General features: G+C 41.6%; 1 protein-coding gene across 5 annotated transcripts in view; it reads left to right on the top strand.

The window, feature by feature from the left end:
• GAB2 (GRB2 associated binding protein 2) overlaps positions 1–13350 on the top strand; it is a 174570-nt gene that overhangs the window by 21955 nt on the left and 139265 nt on the right. Inside the window, exon 1 of one of the 5 annotated variants that reach the window (XM_081537584.1) lies at positions 11238–11530. The exons of 3 other annotated variants lie outside the window; for them this stretch is intronic. In XM_081537584.1, coding sequence (XP_081393710.1) covers positions 11504–11530 — 27 coding nt within the window. In that variant the 5' untranslated portion in view covers positions 11238–11503. Of the gene's footprint in view, positions 1–11237; positions 11531–13350 lie in introns of those variants that run through there. One more of the 5 variants, XM_081537585.1, reaches the window with a different exon arrangement.

Below are 13350 nucleotides of genomic sequence, written 5' to 3'. Positions count from 1 at the left end.
CCACTAATTGAGATCCACTGAGAAAAGTACTGCAGTACAGACATCAGCAAAGTGCCATGTGAGAATAGAGGAGGGTCCAGTTAATTGAGTGAAAATGATCAGAGAGGGTCTCAGTGAAGGGACCTGACTGAAAGAGGAGAAGAAAGGTATTTCAGCCAGAGGGAGACCTTGTGAAACTGGCCCCAACATGCTGGAATGATCGGAATGGAGCTGATATGAGGGAGGAGGAGTGGGATTTACAAGGTTGATGGGGTCATGTTCTAAGGACTCATGTGTTATGTTAGGGAATTAGAGCTTTTATTCTCTGGGGACCCTGGAAACTGTGAAGGTATGTGCATAGGTTTTAATAGCCTGACCTCACATATGAGATGCAACAGCCTTTGGTTTTGGGATTACATAATTTGGGAAACATTCCACACAGTATTTCTCTTTTTTTGGAGACTCAGTGTATGTAACCACACCGAAGGCTCTGAAAGATAAACCCTTTTAACTTTTTCATGCATGGTCCAGCGTGTTCAAACATGGAACCCTTCAAATTTCTTTTACCTTGTATCATGTTTAGGACATCTGATAAAAGGAAAGGAATGGGAAGAAGAACAGGTTTCTAGAAAAATAGAAGAACCTTGCTCACCAGTCTGTCAACATTTGGGATTGGCGAGGAGGGAAGGGGAGCCATTTCTTAAACTAAAGAGAACTCTGGACTGGGCATGAGGAAGTCTTAGTTCTTGTTCTGGCTTTGCTGTTAAGTATGCTGTGTGCCTTTGACCAGTTCAGTGTTGAAACTCAGCCTCCAGGCACATATGATACTGCCTGGTTACAAATTAATTAAATACTGTGTTAAGCACTTTACATGCATTAGCTCACTAAATCCTTAGATCAAACCTAAAGTTATGTTCCCATTTCAGAGATAAGAAAGCTGAAGAATTAAGAGATTAAAGGAACTATTCCAAGTCACTTTTTAGTAAATAAGGAGTCTTAGATGAGTGGGTGGAACATTTTCAGTGGAAGAAACAGTTTAAAGGCACAGAAGTAAAAAGGGGTAGGCAGTCTTCAAGGAACCACATATATAATAATTGATATGTAGTCCATTCGGAAGAGTGGGAGGAGACAGGATGGCAAAGGTGGATTTAGTCAGTCTGCAGAAGGCCTTTGAATGCTGTGTGTTATTTGTGTTTTATTTGCATTTTATCATCCCAGTTTTCAAACGAAGCCTTTAAAACATTATTATTCAGTGTTCCTTGAGTGTGGGATGGTATATATTTAAATATACATTGTTACTTTATGCATTTTATTTTATGAGAAAATGCCTTTTTAAAAGAGCACTCTTAGACTTAGTTGGACATGGATTTATAGTGTGTTACTCTCTTACATATACAAAAAGGAAAATATATCTGAAGTATATTGGTAAAGGATTCCTAAAACTTTCTGATATTCAGTTCCAACTTTGAATCACTTTTTGACTTATTATCCATATTTTGCTACCTGATAGTTGTCCTCTGGGTCATCAAGAGCACTGATAGTACAATTTGTCTTAAAAATGTTTCATCATTTTTTCTCCCAAGTCACTGACACATACTCTGCCATTTTCAGTGCTGGCACCTTCTTGATCTTACCAGAAGATCTTAACAAAAAGTCTTCTCACAACTACTGAGATTTACATCTCTCCCTGAAATGGACCTTGAGTTATTTGTTCAGAGTTATACTGATCCGGTCACACCACTAGAAATGGCAACCAAGTACACTCTTGTTGACAGCTGTGTCTTGTCTGTAGCTTGCCTGTAAGAAACCTTCTGATTTTGAAGTTAAAATGCTTAAGGAAGAAAGGATTTTAGAATTAATGAAATATCATAGCTTTTTGAAGTTCAGATGGTGGTAGAAGCAGCAGGACCAGTATTCAGAAATAAGAAATACATATCCTGGAGACAGACTGCTTAGATTGTAGGCCCAGATCCTCCCCTTACAAGCTCTATGACTTTGGGCAGGTTTCTTCATCTCCCTGAATCAATTTCCTCATCTGTGAAATTGAGATAGTAGTACCTGCCTTATTGAGAAGAATAACTGCAAAGCGCTTAGAATAGTGCCTTACTAAGTGGCACTTATTAAACACTCTGTATATATTGTCTTTGCTTAATAACACTTTTGACAGGAGGTATTAACATGTATAGAGCATTGCAATATATCTTCAGTGCTTAATCTTTGGCCTATTTAATAGGAGAAAGTTGAGATTCAGAGAAATCAGCTCCTTCACAGCCTTCCAGCTAGTCAGTGGCAGGCTTGGGACTTGGGACTTCTAGTTTTGTTGTCACTGCTCTTTCTATTGTTCTCGTTATTTCTACTCCTCCTGGTTATATCCAAAACAGAGATACAGGGCTGTGGACCATGCTTTGCAGTGCTAGCCCATGGTCAGAGTGAACAGAGGTCCCAGAAAAAACATTCACTGTTGTCCCTTCCTTTGCAGTCTTGGAGGAGTTATCATCTTTGGTTGCCAGATAGATGGGTTCATAGCTTAGACATGTCCAGACATGGACATGTCTGGATAATTCTGTCTCAATACTAAGATGAGACCTGCTGTGTTTTCTTGTTTTCTGAAATAGGTGAAGGTATGGGTATTATTTACCTAGTGTGAATGTCTACTAATGTAGCAGGGAAATATAGCAGGGAAGCTAGATCTGGCATTCCAGAGCAAGACTTGGACCCAGTGACCTGAAGATGGGGGCATCTCAGGGCCAGTCTCCTCCCAGAAGAGGCCACTGTAGCTTGCTCCTTATCAGACACGTCTAAGGGCTCCTAGGTCACCTGTCTTCAGTTATGCCTCCATGATTATTAATCAGTATTTTTGCTGATCTTAGCCTAAGCAGAGAGAAAGGGCGAGAGGTAAGGAGTCAAGGCAAAAGTCCTTGCAAAGGCAAGGTACATGGGGGAGTATGTTACTCCTGTTCCTTCCCCACAGGGTCTTCTCTTCCAAGAATAAGCCTTTCCAGAACAAGCTGATTCTGTTGCCCTCTTTCCTTTGCTCTGCATCCCTGAGGCATGGATTATAATTAATTATCTAGGAACCACCTCTTTCTCCATTTGTTACATTTGGCTCTTCAGTGTCCTTTTGTTTTTTTTCTTTTTTAAGCCAGGACCCAAAGTTTTAAGGGCTTTCTTGGTGGCTCAGATGGTAAAGAATCTGCCTGCAGTGCAGGAGACCCAGATTTGATCCCTGGTTGGGAAGATCGCCTGGAGAAGGGAATGGCAATCCCACTCCAGTATTCTTGCCTGGGAAATTCCATGGACAGAGGAGCCTGGCTGGCTGCAGTCCACAGGGTTGCACAAAGAGTCAGACATGACAGAGCCAACTAACAGGGTCATTAGACTGCACTTAGTTGCCTGATGTACAAGTGGAACACACAGGTTAACACAGACACCAGGGCTCACCTGAGGCCCTCAGAAACCTTCCTCAGCGGCAACAGATGGAAGCTAACATATGGACATTGGAGTCTAAAACGCACGTTTTATTTCAGAACCATAAAGCTATATACAAAGAAAAGAAACAAGAAACCTTGGCTTCGCTGGTCAAAGCCAAGCACAGAGACAAGCTAGTCTATTTTTCTTTTTTTTTTTCACCTTCCATTGAATTCATCTGATTTTCCTTCATTTCTCTTTCTCTTCCATAGTTTGGAATACATGCGTCCTATTTCTGTCATCTTAATGATTTTCCTTGCATTTTTATACAGTTTCTTTACTTAACATCTAGAGTAAAATCTCTCTCTCCTTCTAAGAATTCAAGATCCTTAGAAACGTCTGCTCTAATTCTGCTTACTCCCTTCATTTTCATCTTTATTGTCTGTCTGTCTTTTTGATTCCAACTTGTTTTCCATTCCCCAAATTCACTGTCGTTACTATTTTACACTGTCAATGCCTTAGAGACCCACATTCACCAATTTCTTTCACTGTATTAGACATATGTGTTGGTTGGAAGAATAAGTGACCATAGTAGTGGAAGATAAGAGGATAAATCAGGAATGCAGTATATCTTTGTGCAACATCTGTAATAAAAGCCACAAATGAAGGCATCATAAAACATCTGGGTGTCACTTGGCATTTGCATGCTGTCTTCTATCTGGTCCTATTAAATTAGTTCAGTAGACAGTCCGCACTGTATTTAAGGCCTCAGTAGGAGGTATTAGTGATGCAGCAGTATAAAAGAAGTTCCCTGCCTTTGAAGAAGCATATACTCTATACATGAATAATGAAATCTAGTGCTTACTTATGAAAACATATCTAGTAAACACCTAGTGTATAGACAGCCATGTTCTAGACACCGAGTCTGGAACTGAAAGAGACAAGGTACCTGCCAGTGGGGCTTCCGTTCACCAGGGAGGAGGTGAATAGGGGCAGTGAAGGCAAAAGTAAAGCGCAGAGGGGAGGGGGAACGTGTGTTTAAGAAAGAGTAGGCCTCTGACTGAGAAACTGACATCTGAAGAAAAACTAAAAGGAGGGAAGAAACCTCACAGTTACCTGGAATAGGAATTTTCAGGAAGAAGGACCCTCAAGGGCAGTGGCTTTGGGGTAAAAGAGCATTTGGAGCACCCAAGTAAGGGGAGTGTGGTAGGGCATGAAGAGGTAATGGGGCATAGAAAACTTAGCGCTAAGGGGCTGCCGAGCCTGCACACCTCAGCTCTCCACACGCTCCGGAATCTGCGCAACCCAACTACAGAGAAGCCCATGCACCACAGCAAAAGAGCCCACGTCCCGCAACTAAGCCCTGACACGGCCAGCTTTTTAAAAAAAGAAAGCTTGAGTGGAGTATTTCATATTAACTGAGTGAGGTAAGAGTGAAAGAAGCATTCTGAAGGAATTAAGCGGTCAGGTGACTAAACGATGTATGGTTTGAGTGCCTAAAACACTTTCTCTCCATACCATTTTTATGTATATCTGGATTGAAGATGATTTCTCTTGCAGGAGTGTGGAGCTTTTCATCCTCACTTCTGGTAATGGTGAAGTACCTTGTATGAGATGAAATCTTCTGCAGGAAAAAAAAAAATTATAAGCTCTAATAGTTAGGGAGTTTGGGATGGACATGTACACACTGCTATATTTAAAATGGATAACCAACAAGGACCTACGGTAGAGCACAGGGAACTCTGCTTAATGTTATGTGGCAGCCTGGATGGGAGGGGTTTGAGGGAGAACAGATGCATGTATACGTATGACTGAGTTCTTTCACCATTCACCTTAAACCATCACAACATTGTTAATCGTTATATCCCGATACAAAATAAAAAGTTAAAAAAATTTTAAGCTCTTAACAAACTATATGAAAACTATTGTCTGATGTCGCTGAAGAGAAACCAGAGTAGACGAAAACGAGAAAGGGTTTGACTCCTGAAATAAGGGAGAGATACACAGTGTGAGTGAGAGCCACAGTCACGTGGGTTTTCTTCTGGGGGTTTTATTATCTCCCAGGAGGCACAAGGCAGGGTGGCTGGAACTCAGATAGAAAGCTGTGCTCTTTGCCTGAAGAGTTTGGGGTTGACAAAACGGCTGAAAATTGAAAGGGAAAATCTTGGAAGACAGGAGCAATAGGGCCTATGCATATAAACATCCCTCACATATTGGGATGACCTCTGATTTGTACTTGGAGAAGTGAGACTTTTGTTATTCCCAGGTGGCTCAGTGGTAAAGAATCTGCGTGCAACGTGGGAGACACAGGTTCAGTCCCTGGGTCAGGAAAACCCCCTGGAGAAGGAAAGGGCAACCCACTCCAGTAAATCCCATGGACAAAGGAGCCTGGCAGATTACAGTCCATGGGGTCGCAAAAGAGCCGGACATGACTGAGCGACTAGATCACTACCACCACCAAGTACGAATTTCAGGACCCGGGAGGAAACCACAGCGGGAAGACTGAAATTGCTGACGGACAGCCCGTGGAGTCACAAAGATTCGGACACAGCTGAGCAACCGAACTGGGATTTCAGCTGCTTCTCAACACAGGAGAGAGAGATTTCATACCTAGCAGAGATATGCCAGGTTGAAGGGTATGGTAAAGACCTGAAGCTTTTCAGTGAAACCCTAGAAGGGCTGCAGTTTAAAATTAAAGATTATATCCCCAGACAAAGGGCACCTTTTGGGACTGATAAATGTAGTACCAGAAGAGTCCTGACCCAACAAAGCATAAAATAAAGCCTCCGCAAGTTCAAGGTTATCCTTTAGTAATTTAACAGGCGGTCTCCTGTATTGCTGGCAGATTCTTTACCAACTGAGCCACCAGGGAAGCCTGATTTTCCTATAATTTCAGGTTTATGCTTACTAAGGAGGAAGCCAGGGCAAGGAGACAGCCAGGGACATTTAGTTGAGTCAAATGGGACATGCTTTTAATCAGGTTTTAGTGTTACAGCTTCTGGAAAGCGCCTTGAGATCTCTTGATAATCTCACCAAATCCACATTTCAATTTGGTACTCATGAGTGTTTACAGAGTCACTGGTAAACTAACTAGCTTCCCCGTGGAGAATAGTTGAAGTCTCAGAAGGAAAACAGTCCTAAATTAGACTAAGGAAGTATGAGATCACAAGAGACAGTAATGTGAGCAGAAAGAGTTGTTGATCAGATAGTTCAGAAATCTAAATCACCTTAAAAACTTTTTTGTTCTCTTTTTCCTGTTAAGTGTGTAGTGAACACTTACACTTACAGTGTAAGCTGACTGCTTCCCCTGAATCCACTTACCCCATCTCCATACTAGCAGTGCCTTAATATCTGTTAAGACATCTGTGTGGCTCTGAGGATGCTGGCTCCATCCACCCTTAATTAAGGTTTGGCCAGCCAGAAAGTTCCTTTCCCCCGGCCCCCATGATTATTTTGGACTGGGGTTGTGACCTAGGAGGTGCAATCTGAATCAGGTCTGGTTGGTGTGGTGTGTGGGTGTGAATTGGTTACAGAGAATTAGCTGTCAATTTGTACTCTGACCCTAGGCTTATAAAGAGCTTCCCGCTGTTGTGGATATGCCCTTGGAGTGCAAAGGGAGAAAGAACCAGTGCCTCCCTGTCAGGGCTGCTGTGAAGATTGCATGGGAGTTCATAGGGCACCTTGCAGAAAGTCTGGCGTAAAATATGAATTAATGCTTTAAGGACTTTCTAAATTACTGATGACAGAAACTACCCCAGACCAACGTAAGCAGAAAGCTAGAAAGGTACTAAGGAAGCTCAGAAAATGGAAGGACACGTTCTAGATGCCTGGGCAGCTCTGAGGGCTTGGGATACCGCAGTCAGATTTCAGTGCCCCGGGGCTCCCCTTGTGTCTCATGACTGCTTGTCTGTTCTTGGATTTCTTTTCTCTAAGTCATAAGCAAGAAGGTCACCTGCAGCCTCTAGCATTCCTGTCTCTGTGACCCAAAAGGCAAGGTCCCTGTTCTTAAAACTCCAAATTAAAAAATCTCGGGGAAGGATGCTAACAGCTTGGGTCATATTAATATGGATCACGGGCTGCGGGCAGGTATTGGAGAACTTGGTTGAACACTTCCCTTGTAGGTGGGGTGGGGTGTGGGTGGCCGTGCCGCCGAGTTCATGTCCTTACTGCATGAAGAACAGTTTTTCCCAAATGGTGCTGAATAGTAAAACAAGTGTCCATAGTTATTCAGTCTTGCTTTTCTTCCTAAGCAGATTTATTCTCCTCCTCTCTCTAGGCAGAGTGGGAAGCAGGAAATGTGAGTAGGGGAGGAGGTTCAGTGTGAATCTTACTGTTCACTTACTATGTAGTAAGTGACTTTTGCATGTATTAGCCTATTACCTCCCATTAAATCTTTACTATAATACTGCAAGGTAGACAGTACTGCCATTTCATCCAGAAACACGTGGAAGCTAAGAAACTAACCCTGGACCACCAAACATCCAAGTGATGGAGCCAGGAGCTAAAGCTGGGTCCTCTTGTCTCCAAAGTGTAGTACGCTCTCGGAGTGAAGTAAGCTACACTCTCCTGGCCGGCATGTCATTCCCCGTCCTCGCCTGGACACTCACACCATCTCTCCTTTGTCAGGAGCCTGGAGTAGAACTTGAAACCTGGGGCGGGGGTGGGTGGGAGGGGTATTCCCTGGTGGTCCAGTGGTTAGAACTTTGTGCTCTCACCACTGACAGCCTGGGTTCAGTCCCTGGTAGGGAAACTAATATCCCACAAGCCCCACAGCACAGCCAAAAAGAAAAGAAACAAGGGTCTACAACTTGAAACCGAGGTTCTTTCAGACCTATAGGACATCCTTGTCTCATCCCATAATAGACAAAGAATGTGTTCCCCCTAAAATAAAATTAAATGCTTGGGTGTTGACCTAAAACTGGAAAACAGATTTCTGAACACAGCCTTTTACTTAAGTAGCAAAAAAGTTGTTGCAGAAGCTGGATGGCCTGTATTTGAATCCCAGTAACTACCAACAAGGCAGCATATTTTGTGTTTCAGTTTATCCATCCATGACCTGAGGCTAATGACAGAACCTCATTCATAGGTTTAGTTGCAAGGATTAAATAAGCTAATATATAAAGCAGTTAGAGTACCTGCAAGTCCTGTATCAGTGTTAGATTTCTTTATTAAAATGTGTCATTTTTAGTGGACTCTTGTGGTTAGTGCCAAAACAGGCAGACTTTCCACTTAAGGAATCTTCATTTTGTTGCTTGGATTCATATATGGGTTGTATGCATTGAGTTCTCAAAGAAGTAAACACACCTTAGTATAGTCTAAGGCAATAAACTGCTATGATCCAGGGAGCACAGCTCTAAAGGGAAAACAGTCTCCCTGCCTGTCTGGTCCTGTTTACACACCTACTATTAACATTTTTCTCATATGTCCCTTTATCATAACTACATACTGATCTTTTAAACATGTGAGTTTAAATAAGCTTCTCTTGTCAGATCTGTCAGACCAGGGTAAATACAAGAGTCTGGAGGGCACAGAGGTCACTTCCTCAAGGTACTGAAGGTGGTTTGGCAAAAGGGTGATATGAGGACTGGGAGTTTCTGAGTGTATGTGGTAAGAGGGTCTGTGTATGTGGCTTCTGAATGGAATGCACTTTCCTAAATGAAGAGCTAGGACATCCTGGCAGGATTTCAGGGTTGCAAGGCTCCCAAAGAAAATCTGGAGCCCCAATCACTGAGTCAAAGAGAGCGATGGAGACACACCACTCACTGGCTGTATAAGCTTCACAGGTTTGGGGGTGGCCCAGGTCTGAGGCCCTTTCTCTGCCTCTCTCTCTAGCTCATATATGTGTACCTGATTTCTAGGATTGGATATGAAACTCATTTATAATCGAAAAATCTGAAGATTTTGCCTCTTTATCAGTGGCCACATTTGGAATGATACCGCCATATGTCATTAAGCTCTTTAATGATTACTGGTCCCTTGTTGCCTCTATCTTTGTCATTTTACCACATATTTGCTGTACAGTTAAACTCTTTTTCCATATGAAACATTTTACAACAAAAACATTCCCCATGTCTGTGAGACTGTGGAGACATTTATACAGAGGCAGAGCCTTGGATCCTTCAAACTGTATCTGGATTAAAAGACAAAAGTCAGACTACTTTAAAATCAAAGTGAATAGTTGTAGCCCTTGATTTAAAAAGGTTAATATGATCGATGAGAATGTTTCATAATAGTAGCTTAAGTCAAATGCTTGAATATTGGAAACTGTGCGGTTTATGATCTTCCCTTTGTTACACATGTCCCTGTGTGTGAAATAGAATTTTCATTATACACTGCAGTTAAAACAAGATCTGAACGGGTTTGATCTGTTCTTCATTTGAGATCCAACTTAGCAACTGCATTCTGGCATTGGTTTTCCTCACCACCCCTTTACCTGTTGTATGCACAGAATTAATAAAGCCCTAGCGTGGTTGTTTTTCCCCCTTAGTTCTTAGTTCCCTATTGTGTCTACCACCTACTCAGGAAATAATGAGTCTTACCTTTGTACTTCTATAGAACTGTGTCCTCGAATTATGGTACTTACCACACTGCTTTATTGCTGCATACAATCTCTCTCCAACTCCAATAGAATTATCAAAACCTGGGAGATAGGGATATTCTTATTCATCTTTGTATTTTTAGCACTCAGCATAATACCTATCGGATAATAGGCATTTGGCAAATATTTTAATGAATCATCATTTTACACATTAAGAAGTGGATGATTAGTGAGATATGATGACTAACATCTCTGATGAGTGGCAGACCTGAGACTAGAACTCAGGGCTTCACATCTACCCTCCACCCGGGTCTTTCATTATTGTAAGTATTTGTTGACAGGGACTTCATTTTATAATGAGTCCAGAAATAGCACAACAAAAGCCACACCTGTCATAAATACAAGATCGTTTGTATTGTAGACCCTGGTCTTTAAAATTTTGTTTAAAATTTAAATGACCTGATGAGGACATTATGAGGGTGGAGAGACACTTAAGGGAGTCAAATGTATGGAAAATCTCTACTGAGGAAGCTGGTGTTTCTAGATTATAAGATCAAATTGGGATCAACTTTTTAAGTCACTGGTTGGAATGTGTGACCAAGGTTGGTCTGTTTATCATGCTTTAATATGGTATTCAGTTGGACCTCATGATGTATCAAATTTCTGCCAGGGGGTCTCATGGAAAGTAAACTGGGCCTGGAATGTTTCACTTAACAAAAGCAAGTCCTTCAACAAGCAGGTGTTGATACCAGCTGTGTCAGGCACTGCACTGGGCTGGAGCAACAAAGAAGCATTAAAAGAGCCTGGCTTTAGGGGAGCTATCAAGCCTACCACACTCCTTAGATTGAACAGTAGTCACCCCTCAGTATCCACAGATGGAAAAAACCCACAGATACAGAAGGCCAACTATATTCATTGTAATTCACCATTGAATGTAAGGAATGTGAGTATCCCTAGATTTTGTTATCCATTAGGGCTCCTTGAACCAATCTCCCGGATACCAAAGGATGGTTGTATTACACAACATAGTAAATCTATTATAGAAATATGTATGGATACTCTAACAACAGAGGAGCTGGAGATAGAAAGGATCTAGTTAACATAAACCATAATAATAGCTCCATTAATTGAGTGCTGTGCCAGGCATTGTATTCTAAACAGTTTACATGTGTTTAGTATTGTTTATGTTTTTGAAAGTTTTCCTTGTCTTGGGCCCCTTCAGTATGTACTAAAGAATTTTAAACTCCATGTTTAGAAGCTTTGACCTTTTCTGTTTTATGACTTGGGGTCCCTAATTTGATTGGAGGGAGTCATGACAACCATCTGGCAGCTTTGGATCTGACTGTATAGAATGGGTAACAGAATAGTTACTCACATCAGTATTGATGGTTTCCCCACCACTCTCTCCCTGGTTGCTAAAGTGGACAGATTCGTGTTTTCTGGGTCTTCTCTCAAGACTCAACTTTGTTCTAATAAACTGAAGGAATAAAAATGTAAAACTAAGGAAGACACACTGAATCTCCATAGAAAAGAGTTGAAAGATAAAGAGGAAAGAGAAGAGTACAGATTTAAAACTGGATGTGGAAGATTGGGGTAGGTAGACTGGTAAGTGAAACACCCTGAACAATTGTAGCAATTGATGATGAGAAGATAAAATGATGGGTTATACCCGTTGATAAGTAAAGACTGAGATTATTCCTTTTTTTTTTAACCTTTGATTTCTGCAAGGTCTCTAAATGCCATTCTGCCCAGGACTAAGGCACTTAGATTGTTAGGATTTATTCAGGTTACATGTATCACTCTCCACTTTAGCTGGTTTTTTGTCCCTTTCCTTGCTTCATAGTTTTTCTCTTTAGGCAAGTAGCTGGAAAATGAGGAATTCTTATTTTCGTTCTCAGAGAGTTTTTTATTTAGAGGGATAGAGCGGGCCTAACACTAGGGCCACTAGTGAAATAAAACAGTTTAAGTATCCAGTGTTGAACCTTAAGGAACTGGTCAGATTTATTTGAAGCATTGTTACCATATTGTCAACTAAGACTTCAGTGTCTTTCTTATTTATTGCCTTTGTGCTTGCAGCTACAATCCACAGCAGGGGTCACAGACGCTCTTACTCTCTCAGCACCTCCGGTGAGTGTCCCTGGCAGGTCTAAGGCAAAGGCAGGAGGGTAGGAGCTGAAAGAGAGTGGCTGATGTGAAAGCATTTTGTCAACCTACGAAGGGTGATATTTTGTACAAAGCCTGGCACAGAGCTGACATTTAGTAAAAGTGTGTTGAATGAAAAGAAGAGCAAAAAACCCAGCAGATACCTCTTACCCATACCGAAAATCTCTTTTCCACCTCACCACCACCACAAAAAAAAAAAAGCCATTTAGTTACATCTTAGGACATTTGCCAAAGACTTACCCACCTACCTGTACTTGGTGATTTTCCTGTGTGTACCTATGTGGATGGTGCCCACACGGTGGACCACCATTCAGTAAGTTAGAATTGTTTGGTTGCTAGTAAGAGAAACTTGACCACAGCAGCTTAAACATACCAGTGTTACTCTCTCGTGTAAAAGAAGCTCAGAGTTTGGAATACAGGGTCGGTCTGATTGATCCATTGAGTCTTCAGGGAGCTAGGGTCTTTCTGTCTTTGCTGCTGGTGACTTTCATCCTTAACCAACTGAGAAAGCTCTTCCATTTCTGTTGCTGCTTTGAATATAGAAATAACAGTGGTGCTCCGAAAGTCAGCTTGTACCAAAAGGTTCAAAAGACAGAGTGAACCACTACTGAATCTGCTGTATTTCTGCTGTGTGTATAATCTGTAACAACACCACTAACAGTGAAGGTAATCAGTATCCTGGAAGATGCCAGTAGTAATTCAAAGTAGTTTCTTTTTCCTAGAAAGGATGACAGACCATTTATTCTCTCTGACTGTAAGTTTTCAGAAAAGAAGAAAACAAGTGGAAGGATGCTATTTGCAGGGCTCAAATGTCCTTCCTTCAGAGGATATAGGGTCATCAAATGAATGAATGAGTCTTCGAAGATAGTGGAAAGAAACTGTGTCTTCATTATAGCTGTACAAATCACTCTCTCACTTGGGTTGATGGAGTCTCTCCTGCAGAAAAGTGCCTTAGAGGTTAGGAAAAGGATGATACCTCTTAGGAGCTGTGGGACTATGCAGCCTTGGTCAGGGCGAGAGTGTAGGGGGATAGGAGTACCCTGAGGCATAGTTTGTATTACATAATTTCAGTTCTTACAATAACTCTATTAAAATGCAGTAGGGTCCTCGTTTTATGTTTAAGGGAACTAAAGTTTTAGAGGATTTGTGTCACTTACCCAAATGTCACCCTTGTAGGGATGGTACAGAGATTTGAATGCAAATCTGCCTAACTTCAAAGGCTTCGATTTTATTTTTGTCTCTCTTTCTAGCAGGAACAGATA

This window comes from Giraffa tippelskirchi, chromosome 10 (assembly GCF_054371585.1).
Source record: "Giraffa tippelskirchi isolate mGirTip1 chromosome 10, T2T-mGirTip1v1.2.pri, whole genome shotgun sequence".
NCBI lineage: Eukaryota > Metazoa > Chordata > Mammalia > Artiodactyla > Giraffidae > Giraffa > Giraffa tippelskirchi.
This window is presented reverse-complemented; position numbering and strand designations above follow the sequence as displayed.